Raw genomic sequence first — 22,365 nt, 5'->3', positions numbered from 1 at the left:
CCTCTATGGGCTGGTGTCTCACCCCTCTGCAGTCCCTTTATCTCCGCCACATATAGGCCCCATGTACCTGCTGGACTACAGTGCCCCTTACCTTGGGGTGCTGCCCCTCACACAGGGAACCCCACTCCTCTGGGCCCACCTCCCCTCAGTTACCCACTGCCAGTCCTCATCTAGCCCCTTTACTCAGGGGAAAACTGCAGTCTGCAATGGCCACGTATCATTGGCTAGGGGGTTGGACCTGCTGCCTCTCCCTGCAGCCCCAGTACCTCCTTAGGTCTTCCTGTCAGGCCTCAGCCTGTTAGGTCGCCAGGCCTGAGCTCCCCAGCGCCTGCCTCTTCCCCAGCACTGCTCTGTTGAAGGTACCCTGTGCTCCCAGGCAGCCTGGATCTTCCAACTCCAAGGCTGGAATGAGACTGCCTGCCTCCTAGCTCACCGCCCTCTTTATACCAGCCCTACCGGGCCCGGATTGGCTCTTCGGGGCAGCCCTTTCCCAGAGCTGGTTTTAACCCCTTTCTCTCTGGAGCGGGGTGCTCACCCCGCTACATGCTCATATAGCAAATGATAGTTCCTTTGCTCAGTGTGCAGTGTCTGGGGTCTGTGCACTGTACGACAAATGTAGGCAGTAATTAAGAACAAAAGCTGGGTTTGAGGAAACACAAGTACATAAGAATTGCCATACTGGATGTGACATGTTGTCCACATATCCCACTTCTGCTTTAGAGGGATGTGTAAAACACCCCTTGGTGGACAGTAATGGAATAACCAGTTCAGAGAAGTTTCTTTTTAACCCCGTCAGCTAGTGGTTGGCTTATGGCCCTAAGAATGACGGTTTATAGCTCTTATTTTTGAAATTCCTATCTGAGGTAACTATGGGTGTTTCCATTGGGGTCCTAATGCAGCAGAGCACTTAAGCATGTATTTTGCTGGACTGGGATGTAGCCAATAATCCCTTTTTGAATCCTTCTAGCTTCTCAGCCTCAATGTTATTTTCTGACAATGAGTTCCACAGGTTAATTATATGTTATATAAAACAGTATTTCTTGTCATCTGTTTTAAACATACTGCCTTTAAAAACCACTGGTTTCCTCTTTATACTTCTATTATGAGAAAAGGGACACAGAAGCACCTGATTTGCCTTCCTTGTGACACTGATTATTTTATAGACTTCTATCATGTCTCCTTACTCATCTCTGTAAATTAACAGACCTAATCTTGTCACATTCTCTCTTCAAATGGAAGTCTTTGCATGTTTCTAATTATTTGTGGCCTGTCTTTGTATTTCTGTTAAATTTTATATGAGATAGGGTTACCAGAACTAGCAGAATTCATAGAGAGGCATATCACTGATTTGTGTATTGACATTAAAATAGTTTCATCATTATTTTCTCTCTTATTCTCTACACATCCTAACTTTTTTCTCTTTATTTTACAACTGCTGCAGAGGAAATATCACACACAGTAACACCCAGGTCTCTCTCCTGAATAGTTAGAGTTAATTTAGAATCCAGGCATATGAGAAGTTCAAATTCTTCCTTTTAATGTGTATTACCTGACATTTGTCAATAAAATTTCATCTGCCACTGTACTGCCAATTTATGGACCTTTATTAGATTCCTCTGCAATTCTTCAGTCTTCTTTAGTTTTAACTAACATAAATAACCATATGTCATCTGCAAATTTGTCCAGTCCCGCTCGTTTGATGGATACCAGCAGGTTGTGCTGAGATCCACCTACTGAATCCCATGTGCTGCTAACCCTCCAGGTCTGAGTAGTGATTAGGCACTGTTTCAAGCTCTGTCTCTCAAGTGCTCTCCCCAGCTGCAGACCCCATGTGTGACACCCCTCTTGGACAGTGGGACCCTGAACCCTGGCTGCCTAGGCCCAGGAACCAGTGCCATAGCCCTCCTGAGCCCCCAGTTGTTTAGACCCATTCTCCCCCAAGAACAGATCTGGCTGGCGAAACTCTGATTTCCCTAGTGCCCACTGGGCACCAAATACTAGTAAAGTAAGGCACTCAGTTTAGCAAAGTAATTTCTTAAAACAGACTTTACTCTTAGAAAGTATAAGAGAATTGAGATCTATGGAAAACATCAAACTCTCGAATGCAATCAAACTTAATCTAATCTCACCCTTTTTTGGGACTCACTGGATTAGACGAAGGTTTCTAACCATCAGAGGAGTGAAGTTTTGGAATAGCCTTCCGAGGGAAGTAGTGGGGGCAAAAGATCTATCTTGCTTTAAGATTAAACTCGATAAGTTTATGGAGGAGATGGTATGATGGGATAACATGGTTTTGGTAATTAAATATTCATGGTAAATAGGCCCAATGGCCTGTGATGGGTTTTTAGATGGGGTAAGATCTAAGTTACCCGGGAAAGAATTTTCTGTAGTATCTGGCTGATGAATCTTGCCCATATGCTCAGGGTTTAGCTGATCGCCATATTTGGGGTCGGGAAGGAATTTTCCTCCAGGGCAGATTGGAAGGCCCTGGAGGTTTTTCGCCTTCCTCTGTAGCATGGGGCACGGGTCACTTGCTGGAGGATTCTCTGCTCCTTGAGGTCTTCAAACTACAATTTGAGGACTTCAATAGCACAGATATAGGTGTGAGGTCTCTTTTAGGAGTGGTGGGTGAAATTCTGTGGCCTGCATTGTGCAGGAGGTCAGACTAGATGATCATAATGGTCCCTTCTGACCTAAATATCTATGAATCTATGATTTGATCCAAATCTTTAGAGGAGGCAGAGACAGCCATTTTTTTCCACACCCTCCTGCTGAGTCATGTGCTCTTGGTGATGAAAAGTCTCCCCTTGACTTGCAGAAGCCCACTTTTTATCAATAGTCTGCGCCCCTTTGGTCAGCTAAAGAAAAAACACAGCTCTTCTAGTCTAGTCACGTGAAGTCTGCGGGGCTGAAGCCCAGGGCCCTGAGCCCTTCCACCTGGGACTGAAGTTGGACAACTGAAGTTGGACCTGACAAGTTATCTTCCTGGGGGCCCCAGGCAATTGCACTGCTTGCTACCCCCCGGCTTTTCTATGCAGAAAACTAGTTGTTGAGGCACAGGTGGGCCGTGGAGTTTTTTTTATAACATGTTAGGTGGGGGGGAGGGCTCAGAAAGAAAAAGGTCGAGAACCCCTGATCTAATTCATAATGACCGCTACAAGTACAAATAGAGTTCATAAAACCAATTCCCCACACTAACACATGTCAATTCTCTAGATTAATTAATGAACATAACAAACAGCTTTTGCCCACTGACTTTCAATGGCTCTTGTGCTCCTAAGTCACTCAAACGCTACTGAAAATCCCACCCATGGAATTTAGGCACAATTACATTTATTTCTTTAACCAACTCCTTGGGACTGAATTGACAGTAGCCACTCTCCCCTCTTGTGGCTCTCTATAGCTAGCTATTCTAGAAGCAATCTTTTAAGGTCTGGAGAAATTGCTTCTCGAAAGGTTGTACCAATGTGACATATGATCAGTCAAGACACAGGGAGTTGACAAAACCGATTACTGCTGCTTTGTTGGATTTAGTTGTCTCTGATCTCTCTCAACACTGCATATGCAATACAATTTTCCTCGTACAAAGGAAAAACATTAGTATAATTTTACAAGCATATTTGTATTTTTTGACTTGGGATTTGTTTCAATATGGATTATACTCTCAAGTCCACTTCACTCAGAAGTTTTATCTCATTAGATTATAAAAAGTCAAAACTTCAGGATGCTGCTATAAAGTTAGGTTTGTCCTGATGCCATACTGCAAAACACAATGCCTGTAATTTGTGGGGACTTAAGTCCCAACCCTCCCTTAATAACACTCACTCCAACCTCCTGAGCAAGGAGTAGGCAAATTATGTACAATCCATTGCTTCCTTTTGGGATCACACCAAATGCCACATAATTATGCTGCTGTATTACATTTGAAAAAAAACCAGACACATATATTCATTTACTGAGACCAAGAAATACTCTGAAGTTTGTATATATACATAATCCTCAAATACTGTACAATCTGCAACATGCTTCTTATAAATTGAATGTTGAATTAATTAAACCTTTCTACTATATTACTTTTAAAAGTTGTATTATTAATGCATAAAAAGTTGATATATAAAAATTCAGGTTTTAATCGTATTGGAAATGACTATATGAAAAATACTTGTTTGCAAGAGATTTTTTTATTTCACAAAAATATATATTTTCCCTATACTACTTCATAAAAATTCTTCCATCTAAACATTATTTGTCTCTGTTGCACTTCATATTCATGATCCTTGTAAAGTTGTAAACACTATAAAGTTAGAACAGGGTATACTCCATGTGCTATCAAACTAAAATAAACTATATTTCATAAACAAATAGCTATTTATGTTTTTAAAGGACAAGTAAAAAAGAAAGGAGAAAGCATATGCATGTGATGGATATGCTAAAATACGCCTTTGAAAAAGACAAATTTTAAATATATTTATTATATTTAATGTAGATTTTATTTTCATTTAACATCTATTAGAGTATCACATACAATCCAATTAGTCAAGTTTGTTTTTTCTTAATTAACTCTATGCCCCTACTGCTTGGTAGCAAATGAAGAATCTGATCTTGTTCCCATTCAAATCAATGTGACTTCTGTCATTGACTTCACCAGAAGCAGCAGCACTCCCAAAGACTAGTAATACCTCTTCTAAGCCTGACTTCAGCCCATAGGAAACCTTAACGTAAATTATTATGTGTTTTGCTGAACAGGATGAGCACATGGTTAAAGTACTTTGATAAATCAAGGCCCTGATGAGACAGAAGCCAGTCTGGTAATGGTAGCCATTAATCCTCGTCAGAACATTACTGCTATTTAATCTTCAAACAACTGCTGCAGTAGGTAGGTATTCTACACCTTAATAATCATCTTGATTAGCCATTATTTATTTATTTATTATATATGAATTTATATATTCAAGTTTCTATAAGGTGTCTATCACCACCGTATCTGTGGTGCACGCTATACGTGTATAATATAAAAGCGAGAACTTTTCTAGGTATGGAAAGGAGACACATTACAACCTCCTTGCCTCAAAACCACATTAGAAGGCAGACATAGGAAAACTGTGCCTAAACACTAGATATGGCATTACGCAAAAGCCTGGATGAAGAGATGTGTTTTATAGAGGCTAGAAATGGGAAGGTTTCAGTGAAAATGAAGACCATGCAATGGGATGTAGTTGCTTTCAATATCCCATCTTTTGCTATCAAAGCAACTGAAAAGGGTAAAGTGGTGCTAAGTGCGTTCTCACAGTAGGTGTAAATGTCGGTTACCCAGTGGCACTCTTGCAGCACTTGCATCAGGATTGATCCAAAATGACAGCCACGACAGAACAACAATTAGCAGTGTAGGAGCATAAACACCCATCATGTAAAATCCAACTTGTCTTCTTAAAGTGAAGATTACTTCTACACAAGTGTAATAACCTTTAAAGAAATAAACACATTAATGTTCTAAATGTTTTACAGGCCAAACTTTTCAGATTTGAATGCCTTAGCATTACTCAGAATCCTGCCCTGTTGAAATCAGTGGGGATTCTGCCCATGATTTCAGTAAGGCTCTCAGTGAATTAGGCTTAAAATAAATTGTTTTTCCCAAAACCAAATAGTTCATCTGAAAACACGTTTGAAGCACATATGAGAGCTCACAAAACCTGAATGAAAAGAGAGCTGTAGCTCATGACTGGCCTGGCCTCAGAAAACAGAGAAAATCACAGTGCCTGCTGCTAAATCAATCTCTAGATTTACAAGTCTTTCCACACAAGAAAAGTAGAGTAATATCTTCTTTTGTCATTGCTAGTGGGTGTTCCCACAGGCATATGAAAGGTCATATTCAGGAAGCCAAATAGGGACAAGCAAAACCAAAGGGAGAAAAGAGGACCTGGGGGGATTCTTCTGTATTCCAAGGAAGTGGAATGCATGGACAGAGACTAGGGTTTTCAATCCAAAAAGAATTAGGCTTCCCAACTCACACTGGCAAAATTCTGTTCTCAAAGATGCACTGTCTCTAAAAGCAGAATTTTGCCAAATGGGAGCAGAGCACTTATCTCCTTTAGGCTCATGTGAAAATCCCAGCTGGTATCAATTTTGTGAAAAAGAAGGAAACACTTATTAAAATAAGGTGTACAGCTATGAAGTCTTGTTCAGATTAGAAAAAAATTCAAAAAGTAGAGACCTAAAGCAGGGCTTAATAAAAATTGCCATGATAATGAAAGTTGATAAAGATAATTTTTCATGTTGGTACAAAATTTTAAAAGAAAATCCTCTAAATTTAAAATTGGGAAAAACTAGGCATACAGGCTCAGGCTTATTTAAATATGGAACTTCATCACACAAACATACTTCTGGACTACCTGGAAAAGTGACTGGAGCAAAGAGTAAAAATGAACTCCACAGCCCCCCTATATTTGCTGATAGAGAACAAAGGGATCAAGGAATATGGTGGTAAAAACAGTAGCCAAATTATGCTCATATTTAAATTCATGTAACTCTACTGACATTGTCTTATGTTCACCGGATTTGATCGTATAAAAACAACTCCATAAACTTCACTATCATCATCTCAGGGCAAGACTTTTCCCATGGCTTTTAGTCTATTCCAGTTAGTAGCTAAATTTGGTGAAAAGCAAGTAAATCTTAAATATAGAGCTTAAATAGCAAAAAGGGAAATACGTTCCTTTTTATGTTGTTACATTAATAAATTGTTCACCACACACACACACACAGTTTACAGTTAGAAGTTGTTTGAATATATAATAATCACAAAGCCAAGTACAAACAAAAACAGAAAAAAAAGAGTTTTCCTTATTATTTTGTAGGTAGAAGACATCCATATGCTCTTAATTCTTCTTCTCCCCTTTTATGATCTTTAGTCTGAGGAATTCTTCCTATGCAGTTGGTGAATGGTTTCCAGATATTTTCAAATTCTTAATTATTTTCCACATTAATTTATGACTTTTATGTGTTCAGCTGTTTGTGTTAGGTCAAATTCATTCTGACTCTGGCTAATGGCCTTGTATCATCTTTCAATAAGCAGAGTATAATATTCTTTGCCATCACCATTTATCATAAGGGTATCCATTTTGCACTTTCATGAGAAATTTCTGTCTTGCACACAAAGAAAAAGAAATGCAGGGACTTTTATTTTAGTACAGGCAATGATTATCATACAAATGTAATCCCCAGATTTTCTTTTGCTTGGACAAGTACAGAACATATGGATCCAATCCTACTTCTACTGATGCAAATGTTACAAACACCCATTGACATAAATGGGTGAACAAAGTCAGGGACTATGTTTGCAGTTGTCAAGCATTTCCAGCATAAACCATAGCTTTGAAATCCAGTTTGTACATTAATGAGGTGCCCTTGCACAGTGCATGAGATTGGTTGTAATTTGGTATTGCAATGAGATGCTCTCCCACCATATGCCTTCAAAATATGAACCTTTAGTAAATTAATATGCAAACCTAGCAATGCCTCCCTGTATCTGCAAAGAACCTATGACAATACCTCCGAGAGTCATCTCAAGGGAGTGTTAGGTCCAAAGCCTAGTTATTACAAAGGTGAACATTATTAAGAGAGTTGGTAAAAAAAAATAAATTGATTTTTGACAAAAAAGAGTCAAAATTTGACAACAACTTTCATGAAAATCTCACCAGTTCTAAATGTTAACTCTTTCTTTCATATGAGAAAGAAAAGAGAGGAACACTGAAGATATTCACAATCTACCATTAAATATCTTATTTTTCTATCATAAGGGAACACCACAACTCCATTTCTCCCCCCCCCCCAAATATAAATGTATAAATGTATTCAGGACAAAACCCCAATTAATCCCATTCAACTGTCAAATATTTTTCCAGCATCCAAGCATAACACAGCAATTGGTCCTAAGTATTCCATTTTTCACCACCCAAATAAGATGGAACAGCCTCTTTTGTATTATCTGGTGCTTCCCTATTGCTCAAATTTAATTTTTTTAGTCTAATTATTAGCATTTTTGTGAGTAATGTGTTGTTTAACTGTTTAAGAATTAAATACCCCTGTAGCTGCTACATAAACTGGTATCTTATCCAAAAGTAGGGGTGAACAGAACTGTTGACTAGCACCTCTGGCTTGTACGTTTTACAGTTGTATAATTTTGCTGGATGTGGAGTAATTCTATAATATTTTAAAATGGTAAATCAACCAGAGACAATGGATTACCTAGCAAAGATTTAACAGTTTGAGAATTCATTCCTGTTGTAGTTAAGACCATAGTTCCAAGGAATATTTACACTGAAACCTGAAATAATGCAAAGCTCAACTGATTTCAAGTTCCAATACAAACTTCAGACTCAGATCAAATTAGCTCTGAGGATTATTACGATTACCTGGGAACTCTCCAGATATAGAGTATGGCTCCACAGTACCTGCAGGATAACAAACACTATCCTTTGACAGAACAGAGTTTCTGGATGATTTTAAGGGGAGCCTCAGAGATTCCCTTCCCCTTAGCTCTCCTTTCTGTGTTTTGCTGGAGGCTTTCTGCAAGTCAGCAACATATGTTTCAAAAAGCACTGACTAAAATACAATAAAAACCATGCTCAGTTGAAAAAGAAATGCTGGTCATTGCTTCTGGATGTGAGCAATTTCCTAGCTATGATTGTTGGCAGAAATCAGTGGAGGTAGAAACAGACAATAAACCACTGGAAGCCATATTACAGAAATCACTGTACAAAGCAGAGCCTGGATTTCAGAATATCATGACATTGCAAAAGTACAAATACAGGATCTGTAAACTGTTTTTTACAGTAAACATGCTTTCAAGGAGCACCCTATCAAAAAAACTAGAAGCTGCAGGAAGAAGAGTTTGAAGTAATATTCAAGTATTCTGAAACAAAATTTGACAAGCTCAAACAAGAAAACTAACATGACTCAACCATAAAACAATTTGAAAGAGTAGTTCTAGATGAACGACTAACCAGAAAAGCCCAGGCACTTTCAAACATAAAAACTTATCAGGACAATGGAAATGAAATTGCTATGGGAAGATCAGAGACATCTAAACAAAAAGAAGGAGGTAATCTAACCTGACCTCCAACATCTCAATGTCTGTATTAGTTTATGGTTATTATATTTGGCTGTTATTGTGTTATTCATATCTAAATTATTGATTAGTTAAAAACTAATGTCCTCTTCTGCAATACAAAAACTATCAATGCAACCATTAATCATTAACAATATACAATAACTAAATGCAAATTGAAGTCTTTAACAAATAAATTAGTTAATAGAATTACATACCTGTGCCTTTATAATATTTGGTACAGTTACCATATTCAATATCCTCTTCTTTAATGTCAAACTGGGGCAAAGCAATTTTTTCTAACTGAACAGGATCTCCAGATTGCCAGATAAATCGTAAATCATCAGTTGTGTAACCAACTACAAGAAAAAAAAATTAAAAGCTACCTTACACCAGAGTCAATTCAGTAAAAATATCTATCTATCTATATATATATATGCATGTATGTATTTCTTTCATTTCTTGATTCCTGCTTCCTGTCATAAAATTATCAGTTGATTCACAACTAGATTTTTATTCTCTATTTGTTAATTAGGACTTATGGAACTCTGTAATACTGAAAATCTGAAACTGAATGAGAGCGTTATTTTAGCACTCAGTATTTAAACAGAGAAAACAGTACCTGATTCCCCACAACTTTTAACATTGTATTGTCATTTAGACTCCAATTCAGCAAAGAACATTAACACATGCTTAACCTTAAAACACGTTCTTAAGTCCCATCAACTTCTGTGGGATTTAAGACTGTTTATGTGGTTCTCTGAATCTGGGCCTTTCATGTGTAAGAAGTGGCCTTTCGTGTGTTCCCCTCTGATTTGGACAGACTTAAGGGCCTAATTCAGGAAAGCATCCCTTCAGCAAAACACTTAAGCATGTGCTTAACATTAAGTACATGGCTAAATTCTACTGAAGTCAATGCAGTTACAGAATATACTTCAATTTAAACATTTGCTTAAGTGTTCTTAAATATGCTTAAGTGCTTGCCTAAATCTGGGCCCACACAGATCACTTTAGACCACTGAATTTACACATAGTGCAAAGCAGTGGAAGCAGGCCCATGATGTTTGAGCATAAAAGAATGTTAACTAAAAGTACAGTCACGATCGTGATTTTACATGTCATTTTTCTGTCTGCCTGATATATGGAGTTAAACACAGATACAGCATGACAAGTAGTGGGAGGGATGGGGGAACATACAAACGGAAAATTGAGAATGCAATGTAATTTTTTTGTAAGAATGCAGAATCTTTAAGAAACGCTTAAAGAGTTGTTCCATTCAGAGGGTGAGAATTAGGCAGATAATTTTCACATTTGAAAAATATCTGTGATAAAAAACTAAAATGTGAATGAACCTCTAAAACTTCTCAAAACATAATACTTATTATCTACCTCCACATTTGTATCATAAAAGCTATATCATGAAAATAAGTTTTAATACACCCTTAATAAATGTATCTAATAAATGTAATAAATATGCACAGCAAATTACAACAAAACTGTTATAGTCAACTGCTGGAATACAGAGGGTGTGCTTAGTAGACAGTGAATGGTGTTTAGGATTGTTAACAATAACTGCAGATGTGAAGAATTAGTGAGGGAGTGGGAGGCAAGCATATGGTCAGGATAGCTGATGATGCAGCAAAGGATCAGAGTAGAGGGAGAATATAAGTCTAAGAGGATACCTTAATTGGCAGAGCAGAAAAGTAAAGAGACAGGAGACCAGAGGTAGTTAAGGGCATAGTCATGAAGGATACATATATATATATGAGTCAATTTTCAAGTGGCTGGGAAGTCAGTAGAGGTCTTTCAGGACAAAGGTGATAGGTATGAGAGAGTTGGTAGCACTCCCAGACTGGAGTTTGGTTAGGAGGATCCCTAGGAGGCCTTGCAGGAAATGTGTTGTAATAATCAAGGCATGAAGTAACTAATTCACAAAAAAGCAGTTCTTCGTGTACATGCTGAGGAAGACACAGACTATATTGCAGAGATGATAGTAAGGTGGACTAGTAAAAATTAGTAATGAGAGCTGCAGTGGAAATTTTGGAGTCAGGGATAACTCCAACATTATAGGCCTGTGAAGCGCAAGGAAGGTCAGAGGTGAGGAAGGAAATGCATGTCTTAGAGACATAGCTGAGGATACTTCTCTTGCAAAGGTGGAGGATACCGTCTTTCTAACATTCAATTTAACATCACATCAAAGATATATATGCTTCAGAGAGGTTGGAGAGAGTTGAGGGAAAGGTAAATGAAAGAGTTAAAAGGAGAGACAGAGTTAGATGTTACTGGCATAAAAGTGGTAGTTGTGCTTAAATTGTGAAATTTTTAGTGTAAAGAAAAGGAGGCAAATGAAATAGATAGTTTTTGGGAGACTAGAGCAGAATGGTTTAGAATCCAAGGCACAGTCAGCGCTAGAGACAAAGAAATGGTAATTAGAGATATAGTAGCCAAACTAGGAGAGGAGGGACTCATATCTACTTAGTGTTCAGGCCAGTCAAAGAGTATATTTCTTGACATTGGTGTCATATGCTGCACTGAGATGAAGAAGAATATATAGCACAAAGAGTTATCTTTAGCAAAGTGGATGAGGTAACTGAACAGTCCACGTAAAGCAGTTTCTTGCCATGGAGGAGATTGAAGACATACAGGTCTGGATCAAAAGGAAGTGAGCAGTAAAGTAATTGGAGAAAGTTTACTTCTCTAATCTCACCAACATTTTACAGAATGAATGTAACTTGTACAGATAGCAAGGAGTCCTGTGGCCTGCCTCTGGAAATTTCCACTACATGAATCCGACGAAGTGGGTATTCACCCACAAAAGCTTATGCTCCAATACGTCTGTTAGTGTATAAGGTGCCATAGGACTCTTTGCCACTTCTACAGATCCAGGCTAACACAGCTACCCCTCAGATACTTGTGCAGGTGGTAATAGTTGTTGGGAGTATTGGGGTCAAAGACAGATTTCTTATGAATTATAGAATTTTTAGTGCAGTAGTGAAAATGCTACAAAGTAAAATGATGGTGATATAGGGAGCTAAAGCTGGAAGACATATCGAATTGAGTGAGCTGAGTTAGGAACTAAGACCTACCATACCAGATCAGGACACTGGTCAATCTAGTCCAGTATCCAGTCTCTAATACTGGCCAGACCACATGCTTCAGAAGAAGGAGTATAAAACTCTATAGTTGACAATCATGGCATAACCTGCCTGGGGAAATTTTTCCTAAATCCAACACAAAGTGTGACTTATCCCATGATGCAGGAGGGTTTATATCCCTTCTGTTTTTTAGAATCTCAAACGTAACTGTAGATATTCCTTTTCTGAATCCCACCAGGCTCTGTCTCAATAACATCTAGTGGAAATGAGTTTCAAAGGCTAATTCTATTTTAAATAAAAATGTATTACCTATTATCAATTTTAAATTTGCTGCCTTTCAACTACAATAAATGTCCTCTTCTCCTTGAATTATGAGAAAGGATAACAGAAGCATTTAATTTACCTTCTCTGAACTACTATATACTCTATTATTCTTCTCCCTCTAAACTACGCAGTGCCAGTCTCTTCAGCTTCTCTTCACATAGAAGCCTTTCCAGGCTTCTGATAATTTTCATTACCAGTTTCCAAACCCCCTCTATTTCTGCTATTTTCTTATGGACACAGGGTGACCAGAGGTGGTGGTGAGATCAAGAATGAGGCGTTTTACTTTCCCAAGAGAATGTTCGTGCAGCCAGATGTGGTAGGAGCAGAACAGCTACAGATTTTTGGGGCAGCAAGGGGAAGACTAGCGGTAAAGAAAGATAGACTGTGGAGTTGGTGGCTGTGGTGCTGTTATGGATTAATGAAATTTTGTATTACGGTGATGTTACAATCTCTTGATAACTGCTAATGGGAAAAGTAAAAAGGAGTCAGGTAAATTAAGTGGTGTGATAGTGCAGAAGAGTAAGTGAAGATTTCCAGTGCCTTTGGAGATTGCAGAATAATAAAACAGCATCTTAACAGATGAAAGGAAAACATGTTCATATCTACCTGGTCTATCTCAGTTCCCAACCTTGGGCTCTCCAGTAATGTCAAAATAGGCTTTTTATGTGTCAAATAACACCCCTTCTTGGGACCTGGGTTTATTAACAAAGTTCCCAAGGAAACACAAGAACTCCTACCCAGTCCTCCTAGCTGGCTCACAACCCTTGGTGCAGGTTTCTTAGACCTGTCCCTGCTGAAGGTCTCCTCTAGCAGACTTATTCTCCACACTCTATCCATCCTCACTGACTCCTTCTCTCTGCTGACATGCGCCCCCAAACCTGCTGCTGGGGAACTAGGGAGAGTCTCTCCCTGCTCTCTATCAAGCAGCAACTACCAGGACTTTCAACGTAAGTCTTTCTTTCTCTCCCCTCTGGCTCTCCATGGGGTTTTGTTTTATCCCCATCCCAGAAACCCTGATTTAGCCATATGACTTGCCTGCCACATGACTTTGAACATTTTCTCCATATGGAGAGGCAAGCTATGTGTGTTACAGGTGAGGCTGGACCCTTCTCCCCTTAAAGAGCCAGTCACCTTGTTACATTTCTTAAGGGCTCTGTGTTCATCATTATGCCAGGGGTTCTCAAGGTGTAAGCAAGAGAATGCTTTTACAGAAGCAAGTTGTTAGGGGAAAAAAACCCAACCACCAGCCCCCCCCAAAACACAAATATAGGGCTTGATTCTGAGAGAATGTCCACAACTTCCATTATCATCAGCGGGGGTGGGGGGGGAGTTTCCAAGCCTCTCCAACTCAGACTATTCAGTGTAATTACTATCTCAAATTACATAGAGGTTACTAGAGACTTCGGAATGAGAGAAAGAAATATTGTGGGAGAGTTTCTCTTAGCAGAGATCTGGTTACAGCTCCCCTATTTTGAAGTACAGCTGCCGTATGCCAGCTGTGTATGGTCCATAAGTGATCACGTGCCAGTTAAGAACTCATGGAGTGGAACTGCACCCAAAGTGCCTTTCCTTGTCCTCTACACAGAGGTAAGAGGGAAGTCAGCAAAGGAGCTAGATTGCTGGCTTCATTCCTGCTGACAGATCCTCCTTAAACTGGATGTGACAGGGCATACCTGGCCTTTGCAGTCACCTACCAGAGGCCCAGCAGTTCTACTGTACCCCACCCCAGAAAACAGAGAAGTGACAGGAAAGCAGCAGCGAAGGTGTGACCTCCAGGGCTATCTAGACAAGCCTCATGGAAGAAGCCAATAAGAGCCCAACAGGCTCAGATAAAAGGAGCTACAGGGCCTTAGCAGGTAAGTTCCTGGCAGGGATCAGCAGATTAAGGAGAGGTGTGCCTCTGTGCTCAAAGGAACTTGAGGGATAACCAGAGTTTGTTTCTGACTGCATTTCCTTAAGCTGGGTTTGCAAGGAGAGATGAATGCCCCCATTACACTGGGGCATTCCCAGTTAGTCCACTATGGCCAGATTCCTTTGTGTCACCTGAGTAGAACAAGAAGAGAAGAGAATTTGGCCCATAATTTTTAAACTTTCAAAACAGCAAGGGAATAACCGACCGGAAAATCAAAATTTTTCTTGACTGCTGGAAGCCAGGACAATATTTATTACTTCTTTAAAACATTTGATCCATGTGATCTAAAGTAAAGCCTGGGTGGGATTTATTGTTCAGAAGATGTATCTAAAAAAACCCCCATCACTCATTAAATCCTTAAAGCCTGAGAGTCTGTATATAAATAAAGACCTCCTACTATATATAGCTCTCTGCTCATCTAGTGGCTAGCCCACTAAAACTGAGCTCTTAACTACCAGACTGGCTACCAGACATTTTCCTTTAGCTCAAGTGATATGCACCTGTGTGACTGGAATCAAGCGTTCATGATATGATCCCCAATACCATTTTAAAGCTTTCTCCAATCACTGTGATGTTTCTATGTATGCAGTTTCTGGCTTTATTACACCATTTTTAGTAAACTGTGCTGCATTTTGGTATGTTTAAGCAAAGGTTTGGATGAGATACATAGCTGTTCTAGCAGATTGTTAGAGCTACAGTTTAACATGGAGGCTTGGGCTCTTTTTTTAAATACACATATTTTGCCAATATTTTGTGACATGTGTGTATTCAATCTGAGGTCAGAATAACACCTAAATGCACACAATTGGGAAAAATGCATCCAGAGACCTTGCATCAGGGACACATTAATAAGATTGCTCTAGAATTCAAGAGCACATAGTCAAATCCATTTAATTTACTGAATTTCATGATTTTTTTTCTCCAGATGGTGACCTTTTTTAAAAAAGACTGACACTATGTAAGAAACAGTTTGATTTTGGAAGTTCCATTAGTCAAGTAATTAAGTAAAATAAAACATCTTATGTGTAACAAATAAGTGAAACAAGGAAGCATCCCCACTGTTGGAACTGGAAGGGAATACAGGTAGTTATGCCATGAGCTAACTTCTTACTGTTGCTAATTCAATAAAAAGGGGCAAAAGCTTAAATGACACTGTCACTCAAGGGAGAGCGTAATAATCAATTCCTCCTCCTCACCTGTTTGAATTTAGCACGTCTGGTATTAAAGAAAGGTCAGTGTTTCTAATAAAGTGGAGAAAACTGTTCATGAATACTTCTTCCTTGAGTAAATATGATTTCTATAATGCTGCTAAAGGGCCTTATATTGAAGTTCCTCTCAGGCAAACTTCCACTGATATCAAGTGTTTTGGGAATCAAAGGATTGGGCCCAGTATTAATTAAACATATAAAACCTAATTCAAACCTATTATAAACAGATGTAGACCTATTTAATTCAGTAGATTTACACTCAATAATACAAGAGCAAATTTATCCCAAAATATTCTGCAGAGGAAGTGTTCGTCATGTAAGTTAAAACTACCTGAGGAAACTACTAATTCATTTTTCCAAATGATATTTATGTCCTGATTTTCCCCAATACATTTTAAATGTCTTCAGAAATGCTAAACAGTGTCATTATGTGTTTGTTAGCAAAAATGTAAAAATAGAACAAATGGTGCCATAAAAATTAGATATTTTTTTTGTAGGAAAGAACCATAAATTTTAATTTGTAATGGTCATGGAATATTAATTTTAAAATTTATTAAGAAATGTTTACACTAAACAACATATATATTTCTTGTTTGATTTTCAGGCCTGCCTAGAAGGTAACTATTTTTATGCATAGACTGATTTACATACAGCTCTCCAATTGCATCTTGCAACGCTGTGTATCCATAGGAAACAAGGTCAAGTCCAAAGGGCATGACAGAGTAACGGATAATCTGAGAATGGAAAAATAGATCTTAGACACAATTTGAACTGTTTTGTAAATAACGAAGTAGAGTAAGATTATATATATATTGCTTTAAATGTAAAGTAGTACAAAAATAACAAGAGTATATAGAGTAGAGCCTCAATAATTTTCTCTGGTCACAGAGTCTGATTCCAAAATATTGAGGTATTGAACAAACATCATTCAAAATTTATTCATGTATTTTGTCAGCTAAATTCTGTATTGTTTAAAAATAGTGCAATAAGATTTTAATGGATAACATTTAGAGGGAAAAAATGCTCACCTCACTAGTCAAAGTGTGTCTTTGATGGGTCCAGGAGGACATCTCCCACACCCTAGGTAGTGGGAGGGGGAAATCTCAAGTGAGAGCAGCTGGGGAAGTACTACATTGTGGGGAGGGTGCTGCTTCTTTCTCATTCCCTCTCCCACACCAGGCTGTGGAGGAAAACGGGGAGGACCATGTCCTGTCTGCTCCTGTTGCCACTGAACAGCAGTAGGGGGTCAGGATAAGCCAGCTGATTGGCTCTCACCTGCTGGACTGGGGGAAGATTGTTTCTGCTTGCTGTTGGCAAGTAGCCAGTTTAGGCTCTTTTCCAGGCCCACTTTTGTGTAGAGAGTTGGATCTCACGATGCCAGGGTGAGGCTGATTGCCAAATTTTGTTTGGGGTCTGGAAGGGATTTTTGTTTTCCCACACGGAAAACTGTCAAACTGCTCTGTGGGTTTTATCACCTTCTATCCAGCATCTGGAAGGTTTACTTGGGGAATTTAAATTACATTCGTTGCAACTTTTGAATTGAGGTCTCTGTAACCCAATGGGCTGCTTGGGCATGAGCAACTTGGGCAACTGCATAGTGATGGGGTTGCCTCTATGTCTCATGCAGCATATGGCTCTCCTCATCTCTTCTACCTCTTGTGTGGGGGAGAGGAATGGGTTGCGACTCTGACTTCCAGCCAGGGTCTCCAGACAGGCCTGAGGGAATAAAGGGGGCATTGCTCCCATACCCACCCTCAGGTCTGTAGAACTCAAGGGCACTGATGCCAGGTGAAACCCACACAAGAGCAGCCCTGCTAGGTAGTTTGGGGAGGGGGTTCCACATTGGTCAATAATTTTAATAAGGTTGCAAGCCTCTGTATTTAACTATACTATGGCATATTGTTTCCGTTGTGTGTCTTTTACTGCTAACTCAATCCTCAATAAAAAGTTTCATTGTATTTGTAAGACAGTCTTCTAATAAAAAAAATTTGGATCCATTGAAAAACTTATATCCAGTATTACATTGACCCAAATCAGTATTTTCCTGCTACATTTACAGACCAATGGACAACCCTCTACAGCCCTCTACCTTCTGCCTCTGGCTGCGGCAATTGTTAGTAGCTATAAATCAAATTCTTATTAATGGGCATCTAATGTGATCTGAAAATTGTATCACTTACTCTGAAAGACCCTAATTATTGTCAGTTTCACTATGCTTCTGCTGAATTTGGCCAACTATCTCGCTAAGATCTTTATTCCATTGTGTAAAATCTTATTTTACCTACATTTGATCTAATAGTGATCTAATATATACCTAGGGTTCAGAATCCTTCATTCTAGTCAAAATATCAATCAATATGCTTTAGAATCTGTAGTTTTATGAGAATTTACTCTGATTTATTTTTCTGCATTTTTAATATAAATATCAGCTGAAAGGTCTACCAATTATTATCTTTGTAAATTATACATATTACTAAGCTGCAAAGCAAGATGTATGTCCTACACCAAATAACTTATTGAAGATTATTTAAATAAAACCAATAGTAAATATTTACAATTAAAAATAACACAGTACCTCATACTGACTAGAACATCTCCATCCCGAAATATAAATAGAAGAATATTTTCTTGAGTGACATCATGGAAGTTGGCATTCTTTTCATTTGCAAAGAACAAGTCTGGTTTCCACAGACATTTAAACATTGTAGGGTCCACTGTCAGTGTATCTGAACCCCTCCAGTCATTGGGCAATTTAAGTCTGGGGTCATTCCACTTTTGTCTTAGGAAGATGTTAACTCTGTAATCCTGATGAGAAGAATTTGCAAGTGTTTATTAATCTAGCCACAAAACAACAAAACAGAAACAAACAAACAAACATGCAGGCTCGAAAATGAAAAAAAGATCCATTTAGATTTTGTGGTTTTCCTATAATGGATATAGCTGATCATTCTTCAGCACACAAATTTTCTTGATTTTAAAGGAATTAGCTAAAAGATACATAAAGTTAGGTTACATAAATTCTTTGTTTCTTAAGATTAACCATGTTAAATTTAAATAATATGGGTCAAATTCTGCCCTCACTCACATCTGTGCAGCCCCAATGACACCAGTGGTGCCCCATGTGTCTAAATGAGGACAGAGTGTGGTCTTCTATTTCTACAGTATATATGTATTTCAGGCAGCAGGGTATCAGGCAGGGCCCAGGTGTATTTCACATTTACATCAACGACCTGGTAAGTGTCAACGGCAGCACATGCTCCACTTGGTTAGATGGTATGTTAACAATATGGCATTACATTGTCAAAGAAGAAAACAGAGCAGAGAAGTAATACTAAGGACCCATAGAATAAACAACAAATGAAAGAAAAATGAAACATGTTTCTAAATTTTGGTGTCAGTCCACTGCTGCACTGGAGGAATATCATTGTTATACTCCTGGAGTAACTTAGAGCAGTCTCAGAGCTTGAAATAGCCCCTGAAGCTAGCTGACGATCACCCATTCCGCCTTGCACATCACTGAACCACATGAGATAGCATAGGCACGATTAAAAATGGAATTTGGCCTGGACAGACCAATATTGAAGACCTTAGGCAAAAATTTCACAGAATCCAGCAGGAATTTTGTTTGAATATGGACTGTAGTAGAAACAGGCCCAGAGAGAGCCTAATTTTGCCTTCGGGAACTGAAGCAGCATGGGTCTGAAGGCACAATAGTATCCACATGCATTTCATCCTCAGTAGAGCTGTGTGCATGCAAGGGAACAATCTGATCCAGAATGTCAATTAGGATTTTCACCCTTATTGCTTGTTCATTTAGGTTTGAGATAGATGAATATTGTAAACCAAAAATGGGGGGAAAAGAGTTATCTTAATTTTTTTAAAGCAAAAAACCCTTATCTAGAGTAGCTCCTTGCCCTAGGTTTTGTAATACTGGTTGTGTTTTATGTGTGTCTATTAGAGAGTAAACATTCTGGGATAGGATCTGTCATGATATTCATTCCTTGTATAGCAGAGAACACTCTGCCACTGGTCTACAAATGATAATAAATTGTTATGGATGAATTGTCATTTAGTGGAGATATTCTTTGTACATTTTGATTTGTCATTGTGCCAAACCAATGATAAAAGATCATTTCTTGTACAAGTTAGTCTCTTTTCTCTTAATATAGTCTGGGCATTCTTCCAAAATATTGTATTTATGACTAAATGTAACTTTAAATAACAGAAAGTAATCAAAACTGGAAAAAACTGCAATATTAATTAAATTGAATTAATATAACATTATTATTAATAAGAATAATAAATATTAATTTATTAAGTAAAAAGATGGACATACTTTTGGAAAAGTTGTAATTAATATTAGAGATGTATGGCTTTTTGACAGTCTGTTCTTGGAGAAAATGATATATGACCTTATTTTCATTTACGTTAAAGCCCACTTTATACCACTCTGGAAGTGTAAAGGGCCTTACATAGTGGGAGTTAATGTAGGCCCCTTTGTATTGCCACATGGTGTAAAGAAGCCTAAACATACATGAGAACTCAGGCTATTCTCTATATCTCCAAATGTATCTTTTCAATTACATGTATAATTATGGCTCTGTTTGCTCTTTGTGTTGCTGAAATTCCCATCCCACATGGACTTATTTCCCAGTGGAAATTACTTAATTGTTTTGAAACCACTTGTGATTAATACAACTCATTGTTTATTCTCACTTGCATGCCATTATTGATTATACTGAAAATGGAGCTCCTCCAAAAATCTACTTTTCAAATTACCACCAAAAAACAGCTGGTAAAAGCCAAGTGTTCAAACACAGCATCTAACTCACCGATTAATAAATAAGTTTCCTTGTTCACCCTTTAGTCCTGAGCCTTCTGTCTTTGCACACACAAAACATCAAGGTCTTGATCCTTAAGTGTATGTTTGTCTCCACTGCATAGTTAACCCAGGCTCTTACCCAAGCTCCACTGCTGTCCACACATAAAAACCTCTGAGCGAGGTTTGAAGGTGCCTTAAGTGTGGGCTACCTCACACAGGCTGAGGGTATAGGTTAGAGCCCGGGCTCTGCTTTAGCTTGGGCTGGAGCCTGCCCACTTGCAGTGAGGATCCAGGCCAAAAAAAAAAAAATCAATCACACAAGTGCTGACAAGTCCTCCAGTGCCCTTTTCAAAATTCCCCCCAAAGTACAAACAAATTCTCCCACAATTGAGATAATTGACTGGAAAAGCGTCCTACTGCCTCTCTGCACAAAAGAAGTTGGGATATACCCCGGACATACACAGGAGAGTGCAGAAACAGTTAGGACACTGTAACATGGGTATGGCTTTGCTGTGGAGATGCTCTCACCCAGGCTAGGCTAACCCAGGTGGTCAAAATCAAGTGCCAATCAGCTGGGTCAACTATGTAGAGCAGGCATAGCCTACATGACATCTGAACAGGCAAATCCTTGTTCCCCTATAGACCTCTACTAAAGTTAATAGGGGTCAGCAAAATGCATTCACAAAGAACTGGTTGCAGGATTTTGGCCCAACTACAACAGGAGTCATACATGCAATTATTATTTTATGGCACAAAGCACACAGATAAAGGAATTTATCTGCTCTGAGTTAACAGCCTAAGGCTTCAATTCTGAATTTTGTGCTCTGTGAATAGCCCCCTAGGGCACAGCCCGGCAGGGTAATCTGCTGGTGGGCTGTGGGACAGTTTGTTTACACTGACCATCCGTAGGCACGGCTGCCTGCATCTCCCGGTGGCCACAGTTTGCCTTTCCTGGCCAACGGGAGCTGCAGGAACTGGCACGGGTCATAGGGATGTGCTAGCTGCCACTTCCTGCATCTCCCATTGGCCAGGAACGGTGAACTGCGGCCACTGGGAGCTGCAGGGGCCCGTGTCTGTAGACGGTCAATGTAAACAAACGGTCTCGCGGCCCGCCAGAGGATTACCCTGATGGGCTGCATGTGGCCCGTAGGCCACAGATTGCCCACCACTGCCCTAGGGTATGCCTTCACTATACTAAAACACCTGTGGCTGCCCAGGTCAGCAGACTCAGACTCACAGAACTTGGGCTACAGGGCTATAAAACTTCTGTGCAGATGTTTGGGCTCAGGTTAGAGCTCAGGCTCGGTCACCCTCTCCTCTCCCAGGAGCCCGAGTCAGCTGACACAGGCCAGCTACAGTGCAGACATAACCATACAGTCAGTGGGACTATTCACAGTGCAGAAACTGAAGTATGTGTAAGTCACTGCAGTATCAGGACTGAACAATTACATACACAGAAGACAGGATGCACTGGCAAAATCCCAGTTATGGATATCAGAAGGGTTGTTTTCTTCATAATTATCATAACTCATTTCTTATAGGCATCAACAGAACAGTGAATTCTTAGGAGGGATTTTAAGTGCTTGATCCTGCTCCCATTCAAGTCACTGGAAAAATGTCCATTAACTTTAATGGGGCACGATCAAGATATAACTGAGTAGAAGGTATTGGCATGATGAGTCACACCATGTCAATGGGCAGTGTAGAAAATGCATGGATCCAGGAGCTGGAGGAGCAACAGAGTTGTTCATGGTACAAGACCAGACCTGATTTAAGCCCTGATATAGTGCTTTCATTTTAGTAGAATATGAATTAGTATCTGGTTGCATTTCTATTATAAATCTATTTTGGGAAGAGTTTATATCATCATTAATTTGCGGGGTGAAGTTTAACCCTGA

The 22,365-nt window shown here is 39.1% G+C and overlaps 1 protein-coding gene and 1 long non-coding RNA gene across 6 annotated transcripts in view; one reads left to right on the top strand and one right to left on the bottom strand.

Annotated features, from left to right (window-relative positions):
- LOC140910482 (uncharacterized) overlaps positions 1–22,365 on the top strand; it is a 126,167-nt gene that overhangs the window by 45,911 nt on the left and 57,891 nt on the right. The gene's annotated exons all lie outside the window — the stretch shown is intronic.
- The window catches only part of GLRB (glycine receptor beta), a 77,139-nt gene that overhangs the window by 26,768 nt on the left and 28,006 nt on the right, over positions 1–22,365 (bottom strand). For 4 of the 5 annotated variants that reach the window (XR_012158604.1, XM_073341455.1, XM_073341456.1 and 1 more), the window contains 4 exons: positions 18,221–18,450; positions 16,297–16,379; positions 9,325–9,465; positions 5,311–5,463 (listed from right to left, as the gene is read on the bottom strand). Coding sequence is in view for 4 of the 5 variants with exons in the window: in XM_073341455.1 (XP_073197556.1) it covers positions 5,311–5,463; positions 9,325–9,465; positions 16,297–16,379; positions 18,221–18,450 (607 nt within the window). In the remaining variant the exon portion in view is untranslated. The remainder of the gene's footprint in view (positions 1–5,310; positions 5,464–9,324; positions 9,466–16,296; positions 16,380–18,220; positions 18,451–22,365) is intronic. The other variant, XM_073341458.1, reaches the window with a different exon arrangement.

Source organism: Lepidochelys kempii, chromosome 4 (genome assembly GCF_965140265.1).
Source record: "Lepidochelys kempii isolate rLepKem1 chromosome 4, rLepKem1.hap2, whole genome shotgun sequence".
In the NCBI taxonomy this organism is placed as follows: Eukaryota; Metazoa; Chordata; order Testudines; family Cheloniidae; genus Lepidochelys; species Lepidochelys kempii.
This window is presented reverse-complemented; position numbering and strand designations above follow the sequence as displayed.